At 55.0% G+C, this 22,342-nt stretch overlaps 1 protein-coding gene across 5 annotated transcripts in view; it reads left to right on the top strand.

The window, feature by feature from the left end:
• The window catches only part of TMEM104 (transmembrane protein 104), a 63,060-nt gene that overhangs the window by 32,482 nt on the left and 8,236 nt on the right, over positions 1–22,342 (top strand). For all 5 annotated transcript variants that reach the window (XM_063599374.1, XM_063599375.1, XM_024926209.4 and 2 more), the window contains one exon: positions 10,536–10,629. In XM_063599374.1, the coding sequence (XP_063455444.1) occupies positions 10,536–10,629 (94 nt within the window). The remainder of the gene's footprint in view (positions 1–10,535; positions 10,630–22,342) is intronic.

Raw genomic sequence — 22,342 nt, forward strand, 5'->3', positions numbered from 1 at the left:
TTTCCACTTGCCTTGAAAAGGGGGAAGCAGAGGTTTGAGGAAGGGACCTGGGGAGGTTTTCGGCTGTCAAACATTCAAAGACGGTCCTTCAGCCAGTGTTTGGGGAGTAACAGCAAACCCAAGAACTGCCTTCCAGACGCCTCTGGTTGTCTCCTCACTGACAGGGCTGAGCCTCAGAGCAGCCTCCCCCAGGCTCCTCAGGAGTCGTGAGCGGTGCCACAGTGGCTCTGGACTGTCCCTCCCGTGCTGTCCAGCTCTCCCTGTCTTTCTCAGAGCCCGCACAGGGGAGTCCAGGCAGCTCTCGTCCCATGCAGCCTGCGTCACAGCTGCCATGGGATGGCCAGACTCCTGGAGCGGGTGCTGCTTCGGTTGTGTGCGGGAAGCTCTCACGCAGCCCCTTCATGCCGCCTCTTTCCCAGCCACAGGCTAACATTGCATCCTGGGAGGTGGTGTTCTGGACCTGCAATAGCTCAGGCAGGCGGTGGACCAGGGCTGCTTGAGAGCCCTGGCCCCCCAGGTTCAAGGGGGCAACGTTGCATAAAAGAGAGCATCCATCCACCTTTCCCCTGGTTTCTTTCTCCCTGAAATCATTCTTCCAGGTTCCCCAGCATCAGAGTCGAATAACATTTTCACAAGTATCTGAGCAGAGGTAGCGCAGGTGCCCCACTGTTGGCCAGTCTGTACCTGTACCGAGAATGTGCCCAGAGTTCATCTTCATCTCCGCTAGCTGGGCGAAGGGACGGGTCTTTCCTCCCGACCAGCCCCTGGTTGCTGAGCTCCTGCTGCGAGGATTTGGTTTCTTTCCTCTGCTTTCTAGCTTAGTGGCCGCTTTGGAACACGCTGCTGGGACCTTCACTTTTGGCTCATGATTGCCTCTGCCTGGAGGCTCAGTGTCCTCCCGTCTTTGAGAAGAGCTGTAGATCTTCCGTCTCTCCACTCACGCATTCAGAACGAGGCTGCCAGCTTGGCGTGAGCAGCCATGGTATTTTACTGAAGATAATGGTGACCTAGTGACAAGGTGCATAGAGCTGGCCTCTAATGCACAAGGGGCACCCACTTCTTTAGAGTCATCTAGGCATCAACCGTCAGTTCTGTCTTTGGTCATCACGTGAATCTTTCAAACTTGGAGTCTATTCAGTAGGCATCTCCCAAGGACCTTCTAGTTGAGGGGTTTGGGAAGATCAGGGGGAGCCAAGGACAACGGGCCATGGTAACTTGTTCAAAAAGTGCGTTATGGCAGGTGTTGGGCTAACACTAATCACTGCTGCAGAGAGGGACGTGCACTGAGGGAGGCAGCCAGCCTCCGCCTGTCCTCATCACTCACTCTGCACCAGGAACACAGTATTTGAGAATTGGTGGGGGCAAGATTGGCACTGTCTGTCATGCTTGCGTTGGTGTCTAGAACCCGACAGCCTGTCCTGGCACAAATCCCATCCCCTCCCAGTCTCTGGGTCAGCCCATTCCTGGGCTGGTCTTCAGGAGGGGCGCTGCTCACCCTCTGCCCTGTGGAGAACATTTTAGGAAGCTCATCCTCATATAGTTCCTTGTGAAAGTGCAATCATCCACAGAATTCGGACGACCTCCTCTAGATGGCATGGTGCCTCTCATCACAGAGTTTTGGCAAATAAGCTGTGACAGTGGTTCATGGGATTTGGTGCACACAGGCTGCCGACATGGTTTCTGACACGGCTCCTGCTCTCTTTCTCTGGCAGACGTCTTCCGCATGGTGAATGATCCTTTGTGTTTGGTCGGGAAGAACTTGGACTGTCTTAAAGAGCATTTGTACTGTAGTTGAACTTGAGTGGAGGTCATGGAAGTCAAATAAGAATAGTACTGGGGCTGGGCACCGTGGCTTACGCCTGGAATCCTAGCACTTTGGGAGGCCAAGGAAGGCAGATTGCTTGAGCTCAGGAGTTTGAAACCAGCCTGGGCAATATGGTAAGACCCTGTCTCTACAAAAAATACAAAAATTAGCCAGGCGTGGTGGCACACGCCTGTAGTCTCAGCTATTCAAGAGGCTGAGGTGGGAGGATTGCTTGAGCCTGGGAGGTCAAGGCTGCAGTGAGTCATGATCACACTACTGCACTCCAGCCTGGGCAACAGAGCGAGACCTTGTCTGAAGAAACCAAAAAAAACAAACAAAAAAATGCATTTGGACCATAGTTGAACTTGGGTGGACCTCATGGAAGTCAAATAAGAATAGTAGAATAGTATTGGGGGCCAGGCTGGCCAGGCATGGTGGCTCAGGCCTGTAATTCCAGCATTTTGGGAGGCCAAGGCAGGCAGATCACTTGAGGTCAGGAGTTCATGACCAGCCTGGCCAACATGGTGAAATCTCATCTCTACTAAAAATACAAAAATTAGCAAAGCGTGGTGGCATATGCCTGTAGCCCCAGCTACCTGGGAGGCTGAGGCAGGACAATCACTTGAGCCTGGGAAGTGGAGGTTGCCGCGAGCCAAGATCACACCACTGCACTTTAGCCTGGGCAGCAGAGTGAGACTATCTCAAAAAAAGAAAAAAGAAAAGAATAGTATTGGGGCTAGGCATGGTGGCTCACGCCTGTAATCCTAGCAGTTTGGGAGGCCAAGGCAGGAGGATCACTTGAGGCCAGGAGTTTGAGACCAGCCTGGACAATATAGTGAGACCCCCATCTCTGCAAAAAAAAATAATAATAATAATAATTAATTAGCAGAATGTGGTGTCATGCATTTGTAGTCCTAGCTACTCAGGAGGCTTAGGCGGGCAGATCGCTTGAGCCTAGGAGTTCGGGGCTGCAGTGAGCTATGATCGCACCACTGCACTCCAGCCTGGGTGACAGTGCCTCAAAAAAAAAAAATAGCATTGACTTAACATTCTTTGGATGGAGCTCCTTGCTTGGCTTCAGGAGTGCTGCGTTCCCCCACCGAGATGTTTGGACAGGAGTGATGACTTGGTGTGTGCTGACACAGGGGGTCAGGAAGCCACGCTCATGTCTGTTGAGTGTCTTCTGTGCACACGCAGCATGCTTTGAGGGGTTCAGGAACTTGAAAGCTCTCGCAGTTAGAAGGGACATCAGGATGCAAATCCTGCCCTAGCCACGTGACCCTGAAGCCTGTGGTCCTTCAGCTGACCCACACTGCCTCAGAACTCACCTTCGTGTGGGTGAATCCCCAGATACTGTAATTCAAGTTGAGAAAATAAAAACTTCCAAACCAAAACGTTCACAGCCACTTGAGAAGTAAAAATAGAATCCTTGAACGTTTCTTCACTACACTTCAAGGACGTGTTGAAGGTTCACTTCCCATTTAGGGACGGGTCCATGCTGAGTTGCCATTAACCCCAATTAACTCTTAACCCCTTGTGCCCACCAAGAGCAGCCCTGGAGTCTGGGGGATCCTTTCTTTTATCGCTTGAAATAACCTCCAGGATCAGGGAGCTCGGCTGTGCGATTTGTGCGCTCCGACTCCACCCAGATGAGCCCCCCTGCGCCCTCCTCACTCCAAGCCCGAGTGCTCCGTGGTCAGCTCCCACAGGTCTCTGTGCGTTTAAGGTAGCCCTATTCAACCTTTCAAGGCTTGCTGCTGTACGAGAAGTGCCTCTGTCACCCCTACTACCTTAACAGAGAAATCCCCATCAGCCCCCAGCCCTGGAATGAGAAGGCTCGGGGTGGACCTGCTGGCCTCCCGTGTTGAAACTCCGGGAGCTGACAGCTGGAGTGAAGAGAAGGCTGCTGGTGCCCGAATTCTTGGCTCTAGAAACTCCATCTCACTACAGCGTGGAAGCCAAAACCAAAAAAGCTTCATATTTTTAGAGGGAAAGAAATAAGCACACACTTAGAGAACTGCCCACATAGTAACCAACCAGTCCACTGCCTCAGTAGTGTTCATGGGAGCTAGCGGGTCACAGTGTCACTCCCCTGCCCCGCCCCACTTCAGTTCCAAGCCTTCTTGCCACTCCAGGATGAGAACAAAAGCGTCACCTGCGTGCTTCCCTGGTCACTGCTGGCCGCTTCGGCCACTGGCATTTGTCTCCATGGGACACTGCCCGCTTTTCTAGTCTCAGTCAGGAGGCAGGGCTGGGAGGGACCCTCCCCTGGGCATCACCAGTCAGCTGACAGCTGCCCTTCCAGGTGTTTTCTCTGTCACTTGGTGCAAAGGGTAATTGTGTGTCACTCTTTGTCCCATGGGTTAGTTTTGGCGTGGAGTTGCACAGAAAGTTCTTAGGACTTGTCCTTTGTTGCAGCCCTCACTTCAGCCCCTCATTCTCCTGTCTCCCCTTTCTTGTGGGTTTTTTGTTTTGTTTTGTTTTGTTTTTTTGAGACAGGGTCTCGCTCTGTCACCCAGGCTGGAATGCAATGGCGCAATCTCAGCTTACCACAACCTCACTACAACCTCTGCCTCCCGGGTTCAAGCCGTTCTCCTGCCTCAGCCTCCTGAGTAGCTGGGATTACAGGCACCCGCCACCACGCCTGGCTAATTTTTGTATTTTTAGTAGAGACGGGGTTTTGCCATGTTGGCCAGGCTAGACTTGAACTCCTGACCTCAGGTGATCTGCCCGCCTTGGCCTCCCAAAGTGCTGGGATTACAGGTGTGAGCCACCATGCCCGGCCTCCTGTCTCCCCTTTCTACCAGGGAAGTAGCCCCTCTGTCTTCCTTCCCCTTTTTTGAGGGAACTGAGATGGAACTATGAGTGTTGTTGAATTTCATCAAAGTCTTAGTTCCAGTTGGAAGCTGCAGTCCGCTCCGTCTCCTTCCAGCCAGAGGAAGGATGACGACCAGCCGCACTTGGGTTTTTAGTTTTGTCTTGTAAGCATTTTGGTGGGTGGCGGTGGGTGACTATTAAGGACACTGACTCCACTGTCTCCAGAAAGTAGGGATGAAAAGGATCACTCCTTTCAAGACCTTGAGCTTCCTCACTTTAGGTGAAGATGTCTTCTAAGACACCACCCCTCTGGGAGCCAAGCAGACTGAGAGTGGTCACAGTTCACCAGAGTCTGATCCCCTTCTTTGTGGGGACCTTGGAGATGCTGGTGATGGCGGGAAGCCGGGCATCCCAGGCCCCCTTCCTGTGGGGATCTTGGAGATGCTGGGGAGCCAGGCACCCCAGGCCCCCTTCCTGTGGGGATCTTGGAGATGCCGGTGATGGTGGGGAGCCGGGCACCCCAGGCCCCCTTCCTGTGGGGATCTTGGAGATGCTGGTGGTAGTGGGGAGTCGGGCACCCCAGGCTCTTCCCGGGTGCACTCTCTTCTTCATGGAGGGATGAATATCATTCTCCCTGAAGCCAGTGGGTAAACTCAGAGCCATGCTGTTTTGATTTGATGTGTGTTTCCTAAAATCATAACATGTCAATTCCTCAGCTGCGTTGGGAAGAGTTATTCCCTGACTATGTGCTGTTTTCAGGCAGAGCAGGTGACTCTTGCCCACATGCTGCTGGCTTTGCCAAGTCAGGCACTGCCCCCCGCAGGAGGCATGGAAAACGTGTACAAGGCAGGTTGGCAAGACTGGGGCTGCCCCTTCACCCACTCTAGCAGGCACTCCCCCCACCAAATGCAGTGCATCCTACAAAGCTTTTGTGAGCATCCCACGTTTGAGAGCCTTCCTAGGTGCTGCAACAAACAAGGATGCAGTCCTTGCCCTCAAGGGGGTTACACTCTGCCGGGGACACAAAATCAACCCAAGAGAAAGCAGCGGTTCAGAGCCTACTGGAATGAAGTCAGGTGGTATCATCTGTGTGTTGGTAATTCAGTCAAGAGCCCCCAGGGAGGATTAAAATAACTTGCAGAGGAGATTGGCACTTGAGCAGGGCTCAGAAGGTCACAGGGGAAGATTCTTTGCCAGCAGGAGGGTGAAGGCATGAGGTTGAAAATTTGAGGACGGGGTGTCAGAGAGGGGGACCTTCTCCCTCTGCCGCTTTCTGGCTGTGTCACTGAACCTCTCCAGCCCCCCAGTTTCCTCATCAGTACGATGAGGGCATCGTCACCTGCACCAGTGACCTTGCAGCGGGCCATGAGCATGAAATGAAACCATGTGTGTTAGCGCTTGGCAGAGTGCGGAGGGGCTGCAGCTTGGGCAGTGATGTTATCACAGGGCAGTTTTGATAGCACAGGGCAGGACGGATCAAAGGACCAGTGGCTGGGACAATGCGGCCTTGGGATTGGCTATGACAGATCTGCAGGCAGAGGGTGGGACCCGGAGACTGTACAAGGTGTTAAACAGGGTATTTAATTTGAGATTGGCACCAAGTTTAAAATTTCATTTTGTTTCTCTGACCAGCGAAATGTGCAGAGAAATTTGGGGATGGGGAGATAAGTATCTACCCGCTTTACTTTTGTGCTCTGATGTTGACGCCCTCACTCACACACTCCGTGGTGCGGTTAAAGGACATAACACATTGCCAGTCCTGGGCTCCTTTTGCATATGACGCAGAAGCACGCAGAGTCGGAGCCTTTCTTCTGTAAGTGCCATGTGCTGTAGGGTTAGAACTGGAGAGGAGGGAGGCAGGTGGTGGACACAGCTCAGCCTCAGCAGGCGTGAGTTGAGCGTTCTTGGTTTAAAGATCCATTCTCGGAAGTAGCACAGCATTTGTTTCTCCCATTCCATGGCTGGGCAGCTGACTCTTCAGTCTGTTCCAAACCACTCCAAGAGGAAAGTGGAGGCTCCAGTTAGTGACTGAGCCTTTGGTACCCAGATGCCAGGCTGCTCAAACAGGCACAAGTGTCAGTACTTCCGGGTCCTCAGCAAAGCCACGTCCTGTCCAGGAAATCTCCAGGCACAGCCCACAACAGGCCCCCGTGAGGCTGCAGGGTCCCTTCCCCACATCTTTGAGTCACTGATTCTGAAGAGTAGATTTCCTTCCTGTCCAGAGGACAGAAGGCTGGGCTTGAGATTAGGCACTCTTTTTACTCCCTGCTGTGCTTAAATCTCATTTCTGGTGGCATCTAGAGAAACGGCTCCTCCCTGTCAGCCCCATCCTTAATGCATGTGTAGGACTGGGCTCTGTCCTGTTGGGGGTGCTATTGGGAGCCTTGCCTTGCAAGAGGGCACTTCTGGCCTGGGAGAGAACACACATCTGTGGTTTGAAGCCCCCCAGTTTGTGGTCATCTGTGATAGCAGCCCCAGGAACCTAATGTAGAGAGCAAGGAAAGAGTCAGAGATTGCTGGAAGTCTGGAGCCTGGGCAACTGGAGGTGGGCAGTGCATGTAAGGGACACAGGAGGACAGGCAGCCCTGTTGAGCTGTAGACTGCAGAACGTTCTAAAAGAGCTGTGGCTGAGCATTGCCTGCAGTGCCCTGGGAATGTTAGCCTCCTTGTCTCCATCAAGACTTCAGCAAGGCTGCTGTGGGGCCCCTGGTGTCATCTAAACTCACTGACCCAAAAAGAAAGAGGATCTGAACAGACCCATTCGTACCCTCCTGGGTCCGTCCCGGACTTTATTCCCCATGACCAGTTTGAAGATTTTATTAGAAATCAGAGTTTTCTTTTTTCTTTTTTTTTTCTTTTTTTTTAGAAATGTGCTTGGCTGCAGCGACTCGTGTCTCTGCCTCCTGTAATGAGTTGGGCTACAAGAGTCCTTGAGCAGAGACTGAGTTTGAACTGATCAATGGCATTTAGGGGTTGGAAAATTGCTCAGGAGCCAGCTAATTTATAATGTCATATGGGCTAGACTGGAAGACCCAAGAGAGTAGGCTGTCTCTTTTGGCTTTTTATCTCTCCTTTTTTTAAAAAGGAAAGAAAACACAAAGTGCCACGCTTGGCTGTTGAGCATTCAGAGATGGACACTGCCCCTGCTAGACCATCTGGAGACAGGGGCTGTTCCTTCTCCCGCCCCCCTCCCTCCCCAAGACCTCAGCGGCCACACCGTGGCGTGGCAGCGCATGCCACTGCCTCTGTCCTCATCCTTTGTCACTCCGGATGCCTGCTCCTGCAGTTGCCGAGTTCTGGCTCTAACTAATTTGCAGAGGACACCTGTTCCTTAATTAGCCCCAGCTCGCAGTCTGTGTCTTCATCTGGGCGCTCTCTGATGCGTGAGCTCGCAGTCCTATGGAAGGGCTGCTGTTTGGCAGTCTGTGCGTGTTTGCTGTGACTAAGTGGGCCCTGAGCCTTCCCAAGCGTTATGGTCGGTCTGTACTCCTGAGCATGAAACGAAAAAGAAGCCACATTCCAACCATCATCCATCTATGGACGTTGCAGCCATTGGCCAGATCTTCCAGAAGAGTCCTTCGTTGCCAGTTCCCATGCTGAGGACAGACCTGCTGTCCCCAGAACTGGGTCTGAGAACACTAAGCGGATATGAACCCTCGTTTCGACTCCTCTAGATTCATATTCCTGGTCACTCAAGTGGCACCTCACACATACCACTTACAATAGCTTTCAGAGGTACATCTGATTAAATAGAGGGATGCTGTCAGTGGGCTGGGATTCATCCATACAGGGTTTTACAGAATGTAGCCTTCTGTGTCCTAGGATCTTGACAAGCATCTGCTGAGGACAGGAACAGAGATGGACAGGGCCCCTGGAGGACAGGACCCAGGCAGCCTGCAGGAGCATTCCCTGCCTGCCCTTGGGGGTGGTTCTGCTGTCCGTCTATTTTTATGGTGTAAAACCTTCTAAAAACCAGTCTTTAGGTTTCTGAGATGAGATCTGACCTCCCACATAAGCCACCCCCAAGATCTCCAGCCCCCACAGCTGGAGGACCATAATTTCAGCGGGAAGTCAGAGGCGAACTACCCAAACACCCGGGCACACCAGGAGTCCAGTTTCCAGCAGACCACAGTTACTTGGAAACATTTGTGGCAGGTGGCTCTGTGTTTATGCATTCTTCTACCTGACATCTCCCTCTTCATCCTTAAAAAGAGAAATTCATCAGTGGAAAGTTTCCCTGAAGTGGTAATTTTCCTAAATGACTTACTGATGGTGCTGCGTACAGACCTGCTCCGCCAGAGTCAACGTTCTGCATGCGCTACCGTGTCCCCAGCTCCTCTCCCTGGGCTGAGGGGACGGCGGAGGCTGTCCACTGCTTTTGTGAGGAGAGCCCTTTCCTCTGCCTTCCCCTGCCCGGCCCCATCCCCCAAGCCTGATAGAAAGAAAGACTTCTTTCCCCTCTCCTGAGTGGAAGCAGGGCCAGTTCTGAGGTCCCCAGCAGAAAGCTTCTCTTTCCAAAGCCCTCCATGCCTGGTGGCTGCCAGGTCGCCTTCTCTAGCCCAGCTAATTAGAGCCTTTCCTTAAGCGGCACTTCAGTCCTCCGCGTCACTCATCCTTACAGTGATAATGGACTTGGATAAGAGGTCACAGCTTCTCCCACATCCTGCCCTCCTTATGGCCAGAGGTGGGGGGCGGGGGGCGGGACAGGCTCAGCCCCTCCTTCTGCGGGGCTCCTACCTGTCAGTCACAGGGGCTGGCCGAGGGCTGAGCAGCTGTGATGGATTCACCCAGATGACAGGCCAGAGCCCGACTCCCCGAGTGGGCCCGCTCCCCACATTCGTTCAGGCTTCCGAGCCGCCTGCCCCATCTCTGGTGAGCGTCATTAGCATTAACGTGATAAAATGGCTCTGTGTAAATGTTAATAAGGTCTGATGCCTCACACTGCTTCCGAGTGGCAGATTGAAAATGGTACCATCATCTTAACTGCAATGAGCAGCTCTTAATTCCTCTACTCCCTGAGCAACCAATTTGGCATGGAAATCCTAACCTTCCCCACACTCCAGTCTCTGCTCTGTCACATTTGCCCCCATTTTCCTTTGCAAAGAAGGTTCCCATTTCCCACAGACCAGTTTTCTGAGACAGAGTTTGACTTTTGTTTTTTGAGTCAACACTTTCCCCTGTTCTCCAAAGAGAAGTGAGAGGACCCATGCCGACCAGCACCCGCTTCTCTGCCTGGGTCCCATCCTCAGCCCAGGACTTTGCCCTGGTTTTCCTAGATGCAGCTCCTTTCCTTGGTCATCCCGGGTACTTCCGAGGGGCCTGCCCTGGAAGCCAGAGGCTCTCGTTCTCCAGGCTTCTCCTCTCGAAGCCAAAAACGTGGCCCATGCACATCCCGATCACTCCTCTCCAAGCCCGTCAGAAGAGGTGTCCTCTCCTGCGAGGCTTCGTCAGGGCTCCTGGGGCCCCTCCCCACTGTGTCCTTTCTTCGCAGTAAACTAAGAGTCAGAGACATGGCTGGTGCTTCTTTTGGATCCTTTTTGCCATTATGTCTCTAGCCCATGCTCATGGGCAGTTCAAGGGTGGGCACATCATGGATCTTCAATCTGTGTTTGCTGAAGAGAGCAGGACGCATGGGGTCCCTGGAACGACACCTGGGCCTTGCCTAGGAGGCTCAGCATTGTCGGAACAGTACATGTGAGCAGCAGCAGGGAAGCATGGCTCTGGAGCTCTTGTTCCACCCCTGGCATTGGCACTTACCCAAGGTGACCCCAGGGAGCCTCTGCCAGTCCAGGTGTGCCCAAGTCAGACCCAGCCTTAGCTATGGGCGGAGGCCACGTGAGCAGCAGCGTCTTCCGTGTGCAGACGGTCTGCTGGTGCGGCCTGCACCCTCCTCACTCTTGTTTCCATCCCACAGGCGATCTTCACTCTCCTCCTCGGACCGTTCACCTTCTTTGACGTCCAGAAGACCAAGTACCTGCAGATCCTGACCTCTCTGATGAGATGGATCGGTGAGTCTGAGAAACAGCTCAAGTCTCTGCGCTTTCTCCTCTCGTCCCTTCCCTCTCCTTTCATGAGAGGCGGTGCAGGGCCCCCAGCCGTAGCTGGAGTGTGGTGGTGGTTTCCATTGACTCAGGCCTGTCTGGTCCTCCCACCTTTCTAAAGGATAAGGAGGGGGCGGATACTCAGCTTGCCTGTTACTGCTGGGGAAATTTAACACCAAAACAAGATGATTGTTTCGAGGTCACATAGTGTGGATGGAGCTGGGGCTAGAGCCCAGGATTGTTCATTCTAGGACCAGCTTCTTTCTCATACAACCATGCTGGGTGCCCACTGACCCAGAGGCTGGCAGGGGGGCTCCCAAAGGTCTGGGTTGGGCTCTGCCCTGCAGGGCACGAGAGCGGCGCGGCTCTGCGTTCTCATGAGTGTGCTATGTGGCATAACCATAAAAGCCAGAGGGCCGTGGCAGCAGCCACTCTCTGCCTCTGGGTCTCTGGCCACCAGGGCATGAAAAGACACTCCCTCCACAGCATCTTCTAACCAACGGACACTGTGCTGAGCATGAGTGCCATTGTCCTCAGCTGCGGTCTGGGGGTCTGTTCCCCCAAACAGGTTGGTGGTTGGGGGCTGGTCTACTTCTGCCGCACCATCCTGCCAGCCACCTCAGAGAAAGAGCTAGCTGCCGATCCACCTGGACGGCGGACAGGAGCGGGTGGGGCCCTCTGTGGCCAGCACGGCTTTGGGCGTCCGTTGGACCCCTCTTCTGCTCAATCTAAAAACAAAGAAGGCTGTTGCTGTTCTGAGAGAGGGGCCTGGACAGAGTGGGTGTGTCCAGGCTCCAGGAGCTGGCCTGCCTCTCAGCACAGAAGCACTTGGCTCTAGAGGAGCCAAGGCTGGGGCTCCTCCTTCCTGACCACCTTCCCCAGCCCCCTTTCCCACTGTGCTCACCCATTCTACCCTCATCCAGACTCTGGGGGTGCACGCTGATCCTGATTCCATGCCAGGACTCAGCAGCGGGTCATGGTCGCCGAGGACACTTTCTGATCTAAATGACTTCCAGCAGCTTGACATCTGCAATTCCCCTGGTTCCCCAGACTCAGGGGATTATGAGATGTCAGTCTAAGGAGCCTCCGTACACGGCAGTCTTGGCATCTTTAGTTGGAAGGGGCCACAGCAGTCAGGTAGCCCCGCCTCGCCCCTCTGGGAGCAGGCTGTACAGCACAGGGGACAGGGTGGCCTCCGGGGCCCAGAGCTCACGACTGGATGAGGCTCCCACTCCACTCTGAGGGGTTGTATGTCAGTGCTGGAAAGTTTTTCCTTGCCTTGAGCCATGCTCACCAGCCTGTAACTTCTTTGCCCTCTTGGTTTGTCCTTGCAAGGAGATGAGAGCAGGATGAAGATGAGTTGTGAGGCCCCCACAGGGGCACATCATCTGGGCCGAGCCCGTCCTTGGGCATCAAGCTGACACGAGGGAGCGGGAGGACACCTGTCCATCCCTAGACAGGGCGGAAGTCTGCATCTGCCCCATTCAGTCTGTGTGGTCACATACTCACCAGTGAGTGCCGTTCCCAAATTGCACTCACAAGTTCCAAAGCCCCAGGTTAAATTAACGTGACTACCTGGGGGAAGATGGGAATTGTTACTTAGAACCTGGGGATCCCACCAGCTCCAAGGAATGGATTTAGAATGGAGCCTCCCTGGGTGCCAGGAGCGATTGTGTCCAGAAGTCAGAGTCAGCAGGGATCAGAAACACCAGGGCTCAGCCGTCCACCCTTCCTATTTCTCTGCTTATATGAAGTATTTGAGAGCTCTGGGTAAGGCCGAGTGGGTAAGACCTGGTGGTCTCAGAAGAAGGAGTTTTCTCAGTAAAGCAGGATTTGGAGAAAACCGTTCTCCCTCCTTGCCTTCCTGGCCTAAGTCTGGTGCTCCAGCTCCTGTGGCTCCCTGCAGCCACATCTGTAGCCCCAAAGTCTGGCCCCTACCCTGTGTGGGACTGGCTGCACTTGACCCGCCCCTCAGCACTGGGGAGGGGGAAAGGGCCCCGTGGGCGCTGGCATGGAGAAAGCCGAGCTGATTCCCGTCCCTTCCCCTCATCCAGGAGGACAGGAACAGGCTGGGGAGAGGTGGAGGGGGACGTTCCTGCTTTAGCCGGCATGGGGATGACACCCAGGATAGTGACAGTTAATGGCTTCCGAAGACCCCTGCACTTGTTTAGGGTGACAGATTCCTCCCTGTGTCTGGGGAGCAATACATTTGTTGAAAGGGAGAAGATTGTAAAAAGGAGAAGAGGAGGCTGAGGGCAAATAAAGAGCGATTGTCTCAGAGCAGGAGACCAGCTGTATCCCTGCATCAGTCGGAGGAGAAGCCAAATTCTGTGGCCAGCAGGGCCCCGGGGTCCTGGAAGGCGTCTGGGGACAGCCCGGGCCCCTTGCCATTCTGCTGTTGGAGACCCTGCTTCCCCAGAGTCAGGCTCAGGCTCACCGTAGACTTGGCTTTAGAAAATCGACTCCTGTTTCCCCCAGCCCCTTCCCACCCCCAGGTCTCCCACCCTGAGGCTCCCGGGGCCCTGCAGTGCTGCGGAGCAGGTGACGGTGGCCTCGAGAGAGGCTTTTGGCAGCATCAGGAGCCGGAGGTGGAGACCAGCTCGGGAAGGTCGACAGCACTTGTTTTTTGGTGGTGACATTGTTGTCTTAGCAGGTCATCTGCCTCTTTTCCTTTTGATCCAAGAGATAATCAAATGTCAGGAGCCTCTCAGGCGAACCTTTTCTCCAGAATGCTGCTGGGGGTGACAGCAAAGGCAGTGATTTTTTCTCCATGAGAGACTCAGACCTCTGGGATTAAAAAGCAAACCTTTCTGTGGCACAGCCCTCTCGCCAGAAGGAAAATTACCCAGTTAAGTAAACTCTGAAGCGCAGCTGGGTCTAGGGTTCCATTCCCCAGCAGCCAGCACTGGAACCAGCGGGGTATTTTTCTTCCCAGTGCTGGCAGAAGGTGTGTCTCCCTCCCAGCCCCGGGCAGCAGCATGGCTCAGGAGGGGATGAAGGGGATGGAGGTCCCCCTGGAGCCACCAAACAAAACAAAACTGGCAGCCCCTTTTGGGGGAGGGACCCCACGAGGGTTTCTCGCCTCTGGGCCAAGCTCACCCCAGGCAGTTTTTCGAGAACCACCCTAAAGGCAGTGACCTCAAAAGCCTATTTGTCCTCTCAAGTCTGTGCCAAGTTGTCAGTTTGCCACAAACTCCCTTTTCATTCTGTCTTAAAAGCAGCTGTGTGACCGAGTCCCACACACCCCACCCTCCTTCCCACACTCCCGCCGTACCCCTTCCTCTCCCCTCTCCCCAGATGAGGCCATGCTTTCCCAATAACCAAGTGGGGAGCTCGGGGTTGGAAATAAGCTGGCTTGGGTTCCAGGAAGACAAAGGGGAAGAATAAGCACCAAAGGGACCGGAAAATCATAAATAAATGTGCTGAGCCGGAAACTTTCTTGGGCTTAATTAGGAATTAGTTCTGCCATCTGTTGAAACGAGGCCGGAGGAGACTGCAGGCCCTGGAGCTGTGCTGAGGAGCCTTCGGGCCAGCTCCTCCGAGGGCCTCTGCTCTGCCCTCATTCCCTTTAGTAGCCTCGGAAGCCCCATCGTTCTGCCAGAATGGCACTGAAAGGGTTAAATGGCCTTTGTAAATAGCCACTTGTCCAGGAAAACTCAAAGCATGGATGACATGTGACAGTGTCTGTTCATTTCTTGTGCTCCCCAAATAAGTTCTGGGGAGACTGGGCTGGTCAGTGTGGGATGCCTGGGTGGCAGATACCTCTGAATCCACATGGGGAAGGAAGGTCTTGGTGTGCTGTCCCCAGCAGTGAGGCTGTTGTTCAGGCCCTGGCAGACATGGCTGGCTCACCCCCAGGTGGCCACCGCAGATTCCTGAGCAATCAGGTCTCCGGTGGCTGCTCTGTGCCAGGTGGCACACCTACTGGAGGTCACGCCGGACCTCCTTGCCTTGTTCCCCCCGTGTGGGACAGGCGGCATTTACTCCCAAGGTGCACAGTTGGATCGAGGCTTCTCCGCCAAGTTCCTTGTCTGTGCAGTGGCAGCGAGGCCTTGAATGGGACCGTGTTGTTAGCACAGCACCTGCGCAGTGTGCAGAGGGGAGCCACGGTGAGCATGACTGTCTTCAGCATCATCTTGGTCAGCTGCCACATCCCAAGAGTGGCCTCAAGATGAGCCTCTCTGGGGGCTGGCCATGAGACTGGGGACATGACCTCAGCTACCTCAAGAGAGCAGGCCCTGGGTGTCCACACTGGTGTCACGGTGAGATCTAGGAGCACCCAGGTTTGCTCTGGGCAGCCTCTCTGTTGCCACATCCCAGCTGTGGTGCGTGGAGAGGAGGCCTCTCTGCTCCGCCGCCCCCTGCATCTACTCCCACCCACTTTGAGGAAGCTCTGAGCTGGGAGAATGAAAGGCAGGCTCATCTCACAGAGGGGCAGGGGCTCTAGCCTCTGCCAGCCACAGGTAGACCAGGGATGCTGAGGGGAGATGCAGCACAGAGGATGTTCTTTGCTTACAGGCCCAGCGCAGGGACTTCAGATCCCAAATCTGAGCACCTAAGCCGATGGCGGGAGGCTGCCCCCGCCCCGCCGCAGGGAGCTCTCGGGCTGAAGTAATGGCAGCTTCATTACTTCAGTCCCATTACCAACTTTCACCGACAGATGCCTGCAGGCGCCTCCCATGAACAGCTGGCTCGGTGCGGGGCGCCCCATTTGGGGTTATTAAAATCCGGATTCTTTTTAACAAAGGCTGCTCTGGAGTGCCACAGCCCTCCTCGGGCCTGGGCTGCCGAGGACCGCAGGGTTCCCTTCCCTCTGATTGTGTATGCGGAGCAGACGCTGCACACGCTCTTTTTGCATCTGTGTTCCCCTCAAAGTGGGTCAGACACCGTCCTCTTCAGGCGTTTGTGGATGAACTTGAGCCTGCCTCATGAAGTTCTCGGCCCCACTCTCTCCACCTCCCTCAGCAACTGCCCCAGATTTGTTTTCCAAGCCGACAGGGAGAGGTGGGACGTGGTGGTGGTGGCAGGTGAGGCCCCCAAGAGGAAGCCATCACCTGGGGACATGAGGCTTTCTGGTGTTTACCTGTCTCCAAACCCATGACTGATCCCTGCAGACAGCCTCCCAGTGGGACTGCGCTGATCTGTCACCACCGGTAGCCAGGGGTCTCGTGTCTGGGCCATCTGGTGCCCACTGCTGCCAGCTTGGTGTTGGAATTCCTCCACAACCACTCAACTAGTGCCTCTCAGAGGTCCCAGAAGGACCCCCCAAAATGCCCCCTGTGCCTCCATCCAGACAGCCTCATGTGCCAGCACCACGCCACCCTGCTGTCAGCAGCCCTGCACGGCCCAGGTCTCTGCGGCAGCCCTGCCCACCCTCCGACTGGGCCACTGTCCAGGGCTCTCCTGGGCTGTTCCGTGTCCAGTCGTGACTGGTTACACTCCCAGTGGAGGGAATCTTGAAAAACCTTTTGTATATGTTGCATTTGGGTCTTAATTTTATTCTTGGTTTTCTAGAAGTTCTTTTTGCAAATGCACAGACGCCCATTTATAGGAGAGGAACCCAGTGTTTCTGTTTTAAGGTAAAGTGGGCAGGTAATGAACGCTTGCTGGCGAACAGCCAGCCATGTGCCGCCAAATGACTCCCTTCCTTAGCATCAGTCAGGACTGACCTGAGAGTTCACTTGGCCCGAGCAAAGGGTGTTGCCCTTGCGGCCGTACCTCTCCTCTAGCAGCCTTTGTTATCAGTTCTGATCTGTGTATGGCTGAGATGGGCAGATCCAGCTACCAGACAAAGACTCCTGCAGTGCCCAGGAGGTCGGTGGCCCAGCTGTCCGGGCACTGACAAGGCAAGGAAACTAAGTCCCAGATCACTCATGGTCGTGGGTCGAGTCTGGCCCGACGATGGTGATGGTCATGGCCTCTGTGCAGAACCGGGCTTCACGTGGGAGGGTGAGTCTTAACCTTGCAGCAAGTCAGGCCGTCATATACATCTGCAGGGCTGCCACGGCCCCCAGCAACCCTGGAGCTCCAGAGTTACGTTCAGACCCAGGAGGGGCCACCCATCCTTGCTCGGTACCACCTTTCATCTTCCTCACTCTCTCCTTCCCGTCTCTCTCTGCATCTAGCTGGCTGCTGGAGAGGAAAGGGCTGAGCAGCCTGCAGGAAAGGTGACAGCGCCTGAAATTTTATGTTTCCAATCTCCGGGAAGGAGATTAGTCAGCCAGCAGCCAGAGGCCCTCCCTTCCCAATGATTGCACACTGAGCTTGCTCTGACAACTTAAGAATGAAAAATTGAGACCCTGCCCTCCCAGGCACCACCTGCCAGGCTCCAAAGGTGTGGGGAAGTGGAAGGATGAAAGGCCAGAGCCCGTGATTTCTGACGGAAGGCTTGATTGCTCCAGAGGCTCAGACACTTGCCCTTCACCAGGCTGCTGCCACCTCCTGCCACCCTGGGGAGAGGGGGACTCTGCTCTCAGTCCTTTGGGCTAAATAATTTAGCCACAGGATAGAACCTCGTCCTATAAAGCTGGTTGTTTCAGCGCTCTCCTCTTCTCCTGGGGTGAGGAGTGAACGAAGCTAGAATCCTCCAGAAAGCACAGGAGCTGGCCCACATGGGAAGATCAGTTGGCTTTAGATTCCCTCCTTTCAGCAGAAACCCAAGTGCATGGTGGGTGAGTTGCTAGGCAAAGCTGGCATATGCTGGATGCCCTACAGGTCTGAAATGAAAACCAGACCCAGGGCCAAGATGCTTTTGGTGCCTGGCACATCCCTGTGGGGGCCTCCTGTAGTCCCCAAAGGGAGCTCCTCCCAGGCAGAGCCCTCACCCACACCACAGCCCAAGTGCAGGCAGGTGCCACCCCAGGAAGGATGGCCAGCTCAGGCTCCAAAGACCCTGTCTCCTTTAGCCCCTCCCAGAGAGGGCACACACCTGGAGGCCCCAGAGGTGGGGTAGTGGGGATTGCCTGGCCTTGAGGGGCCTTAAAAGATGCTGGCGGTGGTGGGGGTAGGCAGGGGCGTAAGAGGAGGAACTGAGGGTCACTCTGGTTGGCAGAGCAGGGGTGAGCAGCCTGTTGGGGTCCTACTTGCCCTCCTCCCCATCCCTGACCCCCAGAGCCCCAAAGGTTAGCTGAGACCAGTGATAAGGTGTTCCTGGGAACTGTTCTGACAGCAGCTTGACCTGGCCAGGAAGGCGGGGTCACTAGTATCATCCAGTCCCCCTCGTTGGAGCACAAGGGGAGCTAGATGAGAACTCAGCACTGACACAGTTTTTCCTGCTTGCCTGGGAACTGGGCTTTCAGCAGGGGCAATGGGTTTCTGCAATGATAGAAGGCAAGTGCAGCTTCCTGAGCGATTGCTGTGAGCCAGGTTTTACCAGCACGGCACTGCCCTGTCTCACTCCAACCCTTCAGCGTCCCTACAGTCATCTTCTTTTTTTTTTTTTTTTTTAGACAGAGTCTCGCTCTGTCGCCCACACTGGAGTGCAGCAGCACAATCTCGGCTCACTCCAACCTCCACCTCCTAGGCTCAAGTGATTCTCCTGCCTCAGCTTTCCGAGTAGCTGGGATTACAAGCCTGGGCCACCACGCCCAGCTAATTTTTGTATTTTTAGTAGAGATGGATTTTCTCCATGTTGGCCAGGCTGGTCTCGAACTCCTGACCTCAAGTGATCCACCCGCCTCGGCCTCCCAAAGTGGTGGGATTACAGGCATGAACCACCGTGCCCGGCCGCATCTGCATTTTTAAAGGTGATAAAACAGTTTGCCCCAAGATTACACAGTTAAGTGGCAGATTCAGGAGCTGTGCCCAGTGTAACTTGGCTGTTTCCGAGCCAGGACTGTGTCCTAGTGTCGCTCACACCTCTAGGCTGCAGGATCCTTGGGCTCTTCCACCTCCAGCCTGCAAATGTGGGTCTCCTTCTGCCGAGGTCAGTCCCATTATTTAAGGAACAAATGCCCAATCACCTCCCCCTGTTTTAGGGCCAAGAGGCTGGTCTCCAGTGGTTCTCTGCTCAGGCTGGTATTACCCACCCACCCCTTCCGATGGCCCAGCTAAAGCCAAGAGAGCCCTGCAGCCCGGCACCTTCCAAGGGCTAAGTGGTGGTGAAGGAGGGAGCTGGTGCCAAGTCCTCCCCTAGTCCTGTTCCCCGCCTGGAGTGCCGGTGCCTGAGCTGGTGATGGGCACACTGCCGGCCATTTGTTATCATTAGCCCTGGCATGTTGATTCTCTGCTTGGAAAAGAGAGTGCCGCTCCCAGACAGCCACCGTGATGGATGGCCTCCACCTCACAGTGTCAGAGCCAGAGCCACACATGGGGAGCAGGGAATGGCACGGGGCTTGGGGCGCCCTGACCTCAGGGACATCTGGAGCCAGGTTCAGAGGTCAGAGAGTTGTGGGAGCAGCTCTCCAGGAAGCAGCCCTGCCAAGGCACAGCTCAGCACTGGCGTGTGGAAAAGGCCTGGGGGGCCATGCCTGGAGGAAGACCCTTCACCCTTGGCCCTCAGGGTCATGGCTCTGAGTGTGTGTGCACAACTCGGACACCCAAAGGGATTAGGGAGGAGGAGTGTGCCGCGTGCGGTCTGGCCCTAGTGGATGCCTGTCCTCATACTCCTCATCCCTTCCAGGCCCTGTAGAAGGGGATGAGTGGGCTGGGGGAGGGGGCTTCTGGGCAGGGACCGTTGGGCAGGGCCCTCTATGGCTCCCGAGAGCCTCTGTTCCAGCTCACATCCTTATGGAGATGTCCCTCTGATGGTGGCTCAGGACCACAGGCCAGTTCCATAGCACCCCAGACCCAGCCAGTGCCTCCCTCACCAGATCAGACTGCCCTGGGGGTCACAGCCCGGGGGTACTCAGAGCCCATTTGTCCTTGGGCTTTTCGAGAAGGATTGGTGCAGCGTCTCAGCTCCACCCTAGGTCTTCAGCGTCCCCATGCAAATCAGGGCAGATGACAGGGTTAGAGTGAGGAGTCCTGGACCGAGGTTGGTGGCAGGAGGGGGAAATCTTTCAAATCCTTAGCATCTCAGGTGCTTCCCAGGTACGCACACGTCCACACAGCCCATAGACCCCCAGCACAGGAAACCCCACTGAGACACCCATAGAAATACAATGCCAGCTACCTGGCGAAGTCTTTAATTTTTAGTAGCGACATCTTGAAATTCAGTTCATTTTGATAAAATACTTAACATATCAAAAATATCTTTCAACATGTAATCATGAAAAAAATGACAAGTGGGATACTTTACGTTCCTTTTCCACGCTAAGTCTTTTTTTTCTTTTTTGAGACAGAGTCTCGCTCTGTCACCCAGGCTGGAGTGCAGTGGCGCGATCTCAGCTCACTGCAACTTCTGCCTCCTGGGTTCAAGCGATTCTCCTGCCTCAGCCTCCCTAGTAGCTGGGACTACAGGCGCCCGCCACCATGTCCGGCTAATTTTTGTATTTTTAGTAAGGACGGGGTTTTGCCATTTTGGCCAGGCTGGTCTCAAACTCCTGGGCTCAAGTAATCCGCCCACCTCAGTGCTGGGCCACACACCAAGTCTTTGAAATCCAGTGTGTTTTACACCTGAGCACACTTCAGTTTGAGCCAGCCATGTTCCAGTGCTCAGGAGCCTCGGCCTCGTGTGGCCCTGGTGGTCAGCACGCCTCTAGATGCTTCTCGGTGCTTCTCCGTCAGAGCCCAGTGGGTTTGTTGCCACCTTCAGGGAGAGCGTGGGCGGCATTCAGGCTGCCCAGAAGTAGCCCTTGCTTAATTCCAGAGCCAGTCATTGGGATGAGGAAAACAGGAAAGCCACCAAGAAGGACTCAGTGCCTCAGCATCGCATGCTCATGGGGAAAGCTTCATGTGTGCCCCCAGAGCGGAGGTGGGGGCTCCTGGGATGGCTTTCTGCTCCACCCCTCCCCTCTCAGGCCTGGAGAGCTCTGGCCCCTGTGCCCCAACTCCAGTGGTGCCTGGGAAGGTCACCCAACTCTCTCCAGCCCCACACAGACCCCAGCATTCTGTAAGGAAGGCGGAGTCCTGCCCAGGCCTCACATGGCTCAGAGACCAAGGCAGCGCTGCCTGGGAGGACCTGGAAGGAGCTTGTCCCTCTCCGTACCTGCAGCTCAGCCAGCCCTTATGTTGATGCCCAAGGGTGTGTGTTCAGTGCTGGAAGGAAGGGGCTGGCTACTGACCACTCTGATCTTTCTGTCCCTGCCCACAGAGACCCAAGAGAGGTGAGCTGGGGGTGCTGGTAGGACTCGCCGAACATGAGCATCAGGGCCCTGGGCCCCAACTCCAGACACCTACTCATCCCCATCTGGCCCCAAGAACAAGTCACCTTCAGCTGCTACAAGGGCTTGGCCCAGTCACGGCTTTATCCCTCCAATAAGGCCCCCTTCTTTCCCTAGGCCCCCAGGGTGAGGTTCCAGGAGGGCAGGGATATTCTGGAAGGGAGGGAGAGATGTTGACTTTCATCCCCTTATAAACCAGTGCCACCTTTGCCGTTTGGCAGGTGTTCAGAGTGGGTGGGCTCACCTGTCCTCCTCCCTGCCAAGGAGAGAGGCCGTGAGGACAGATGTGGAGGCAGTGCCTGCAGGGATTTCTTATCTGGCTCTTGCCAGGCTGAGGCTGTGTGGGGAAAGGCTGCTTCTCTTCGCTTCTCTTCTGACTGCTTTAGGAGCCTGAGGACTCGGATGTTACAAGAACATATCTTGATGTGAAATTGCTCCCTGACCGCCACGCTTGAGGTTGCGGCAAAGCCGATATTAACAAGAACCTTGGCTTGTCCAGATGCCCGTACACTGGATGTGCCTCCTGGCAGCTCAGTCCTTGTGTAAATTTTACTTCTAGCCTCCTCAGAAAGGGAAGGCAGGCGCCTTCTCTGACTGGCCTCTGGCAGCTCAGGACTCGTGCCTGTTTTATCTCAGCTCCAAGACAATGACTTCCTGTGCCTTCGCTCTGTCTTCCTCACTCCCTCCCCAGGTGTCAGTGTGCGAGGGAGGGGAGTGGCTGTGGCCCAGGTGAATCAGTGTGGTGAGGCCTGCGTGTGGAGCTGAGATCCACTATCAGGATGAGCCTGTGAGCAGCCAGCAGCCTCGGCAGGCGACCTCGCGGGGCCTCAGTGAGGCTCTGCCTATGGGTGTCCTCGGGGGCCCCCTCCTCGTCTCTTCCCCGCATTGAGCTGCTCCTCCTAAACCATGAGGAGTCACAGCAGCCACAGACCTATAGGGTCAGAACGGCTCCGAAAGGTCCTCCATGTCCCGTCTGACACCTGCTTCCCCTCTGGGACCCCCACCACGTGCCTCCTACCCTCAGGCTTGGCCGCCTCCCGCGACGGGGATCTCATCATGTACCCCACAGCTAGTGTGCCTGATAACCAGCCCGTTCTTTGGTTATAATTTGTCCCCTGTACCTTCCACCTGGACTCTGGTACCCTGGACTCTGGGCTCCAGAAGGACAGGACCCCTGTCTCAGTGATGCTGTCCCCAGATGGCCAGCATAGTGCCCAGCACCCAGGAGAAACTCAGTCCATTGTTGTTGAATGAAGGAATGAACAGTCCAGTTGGGCCCATGGGTGACACAAGACAAATGCGGTGGCTTTTGCGTTGGCTTTTACTCAGATATTAAGAGAGAAGTCTTCTGCCTCCCCTTGTCATTTTGTAGCTGAGCCTTCCGAGGCCCAGCAGCCGCTCGTGTGACCTGTGTCAGC

Source organism: Pan paniscus, chromosome 19 (genome assembly GCF_029289425.2).
Source record: "Pan paniscus chromosome 19, NHGRI_mPanPan1-v2.0_pri, whole genome shotgun sequence".
Taxonomy (NCBI): Eukaryota; Metazoa; Chordata; class Mammalia; order Primates; family Hominidae; genus Pan; species Pan paniscus.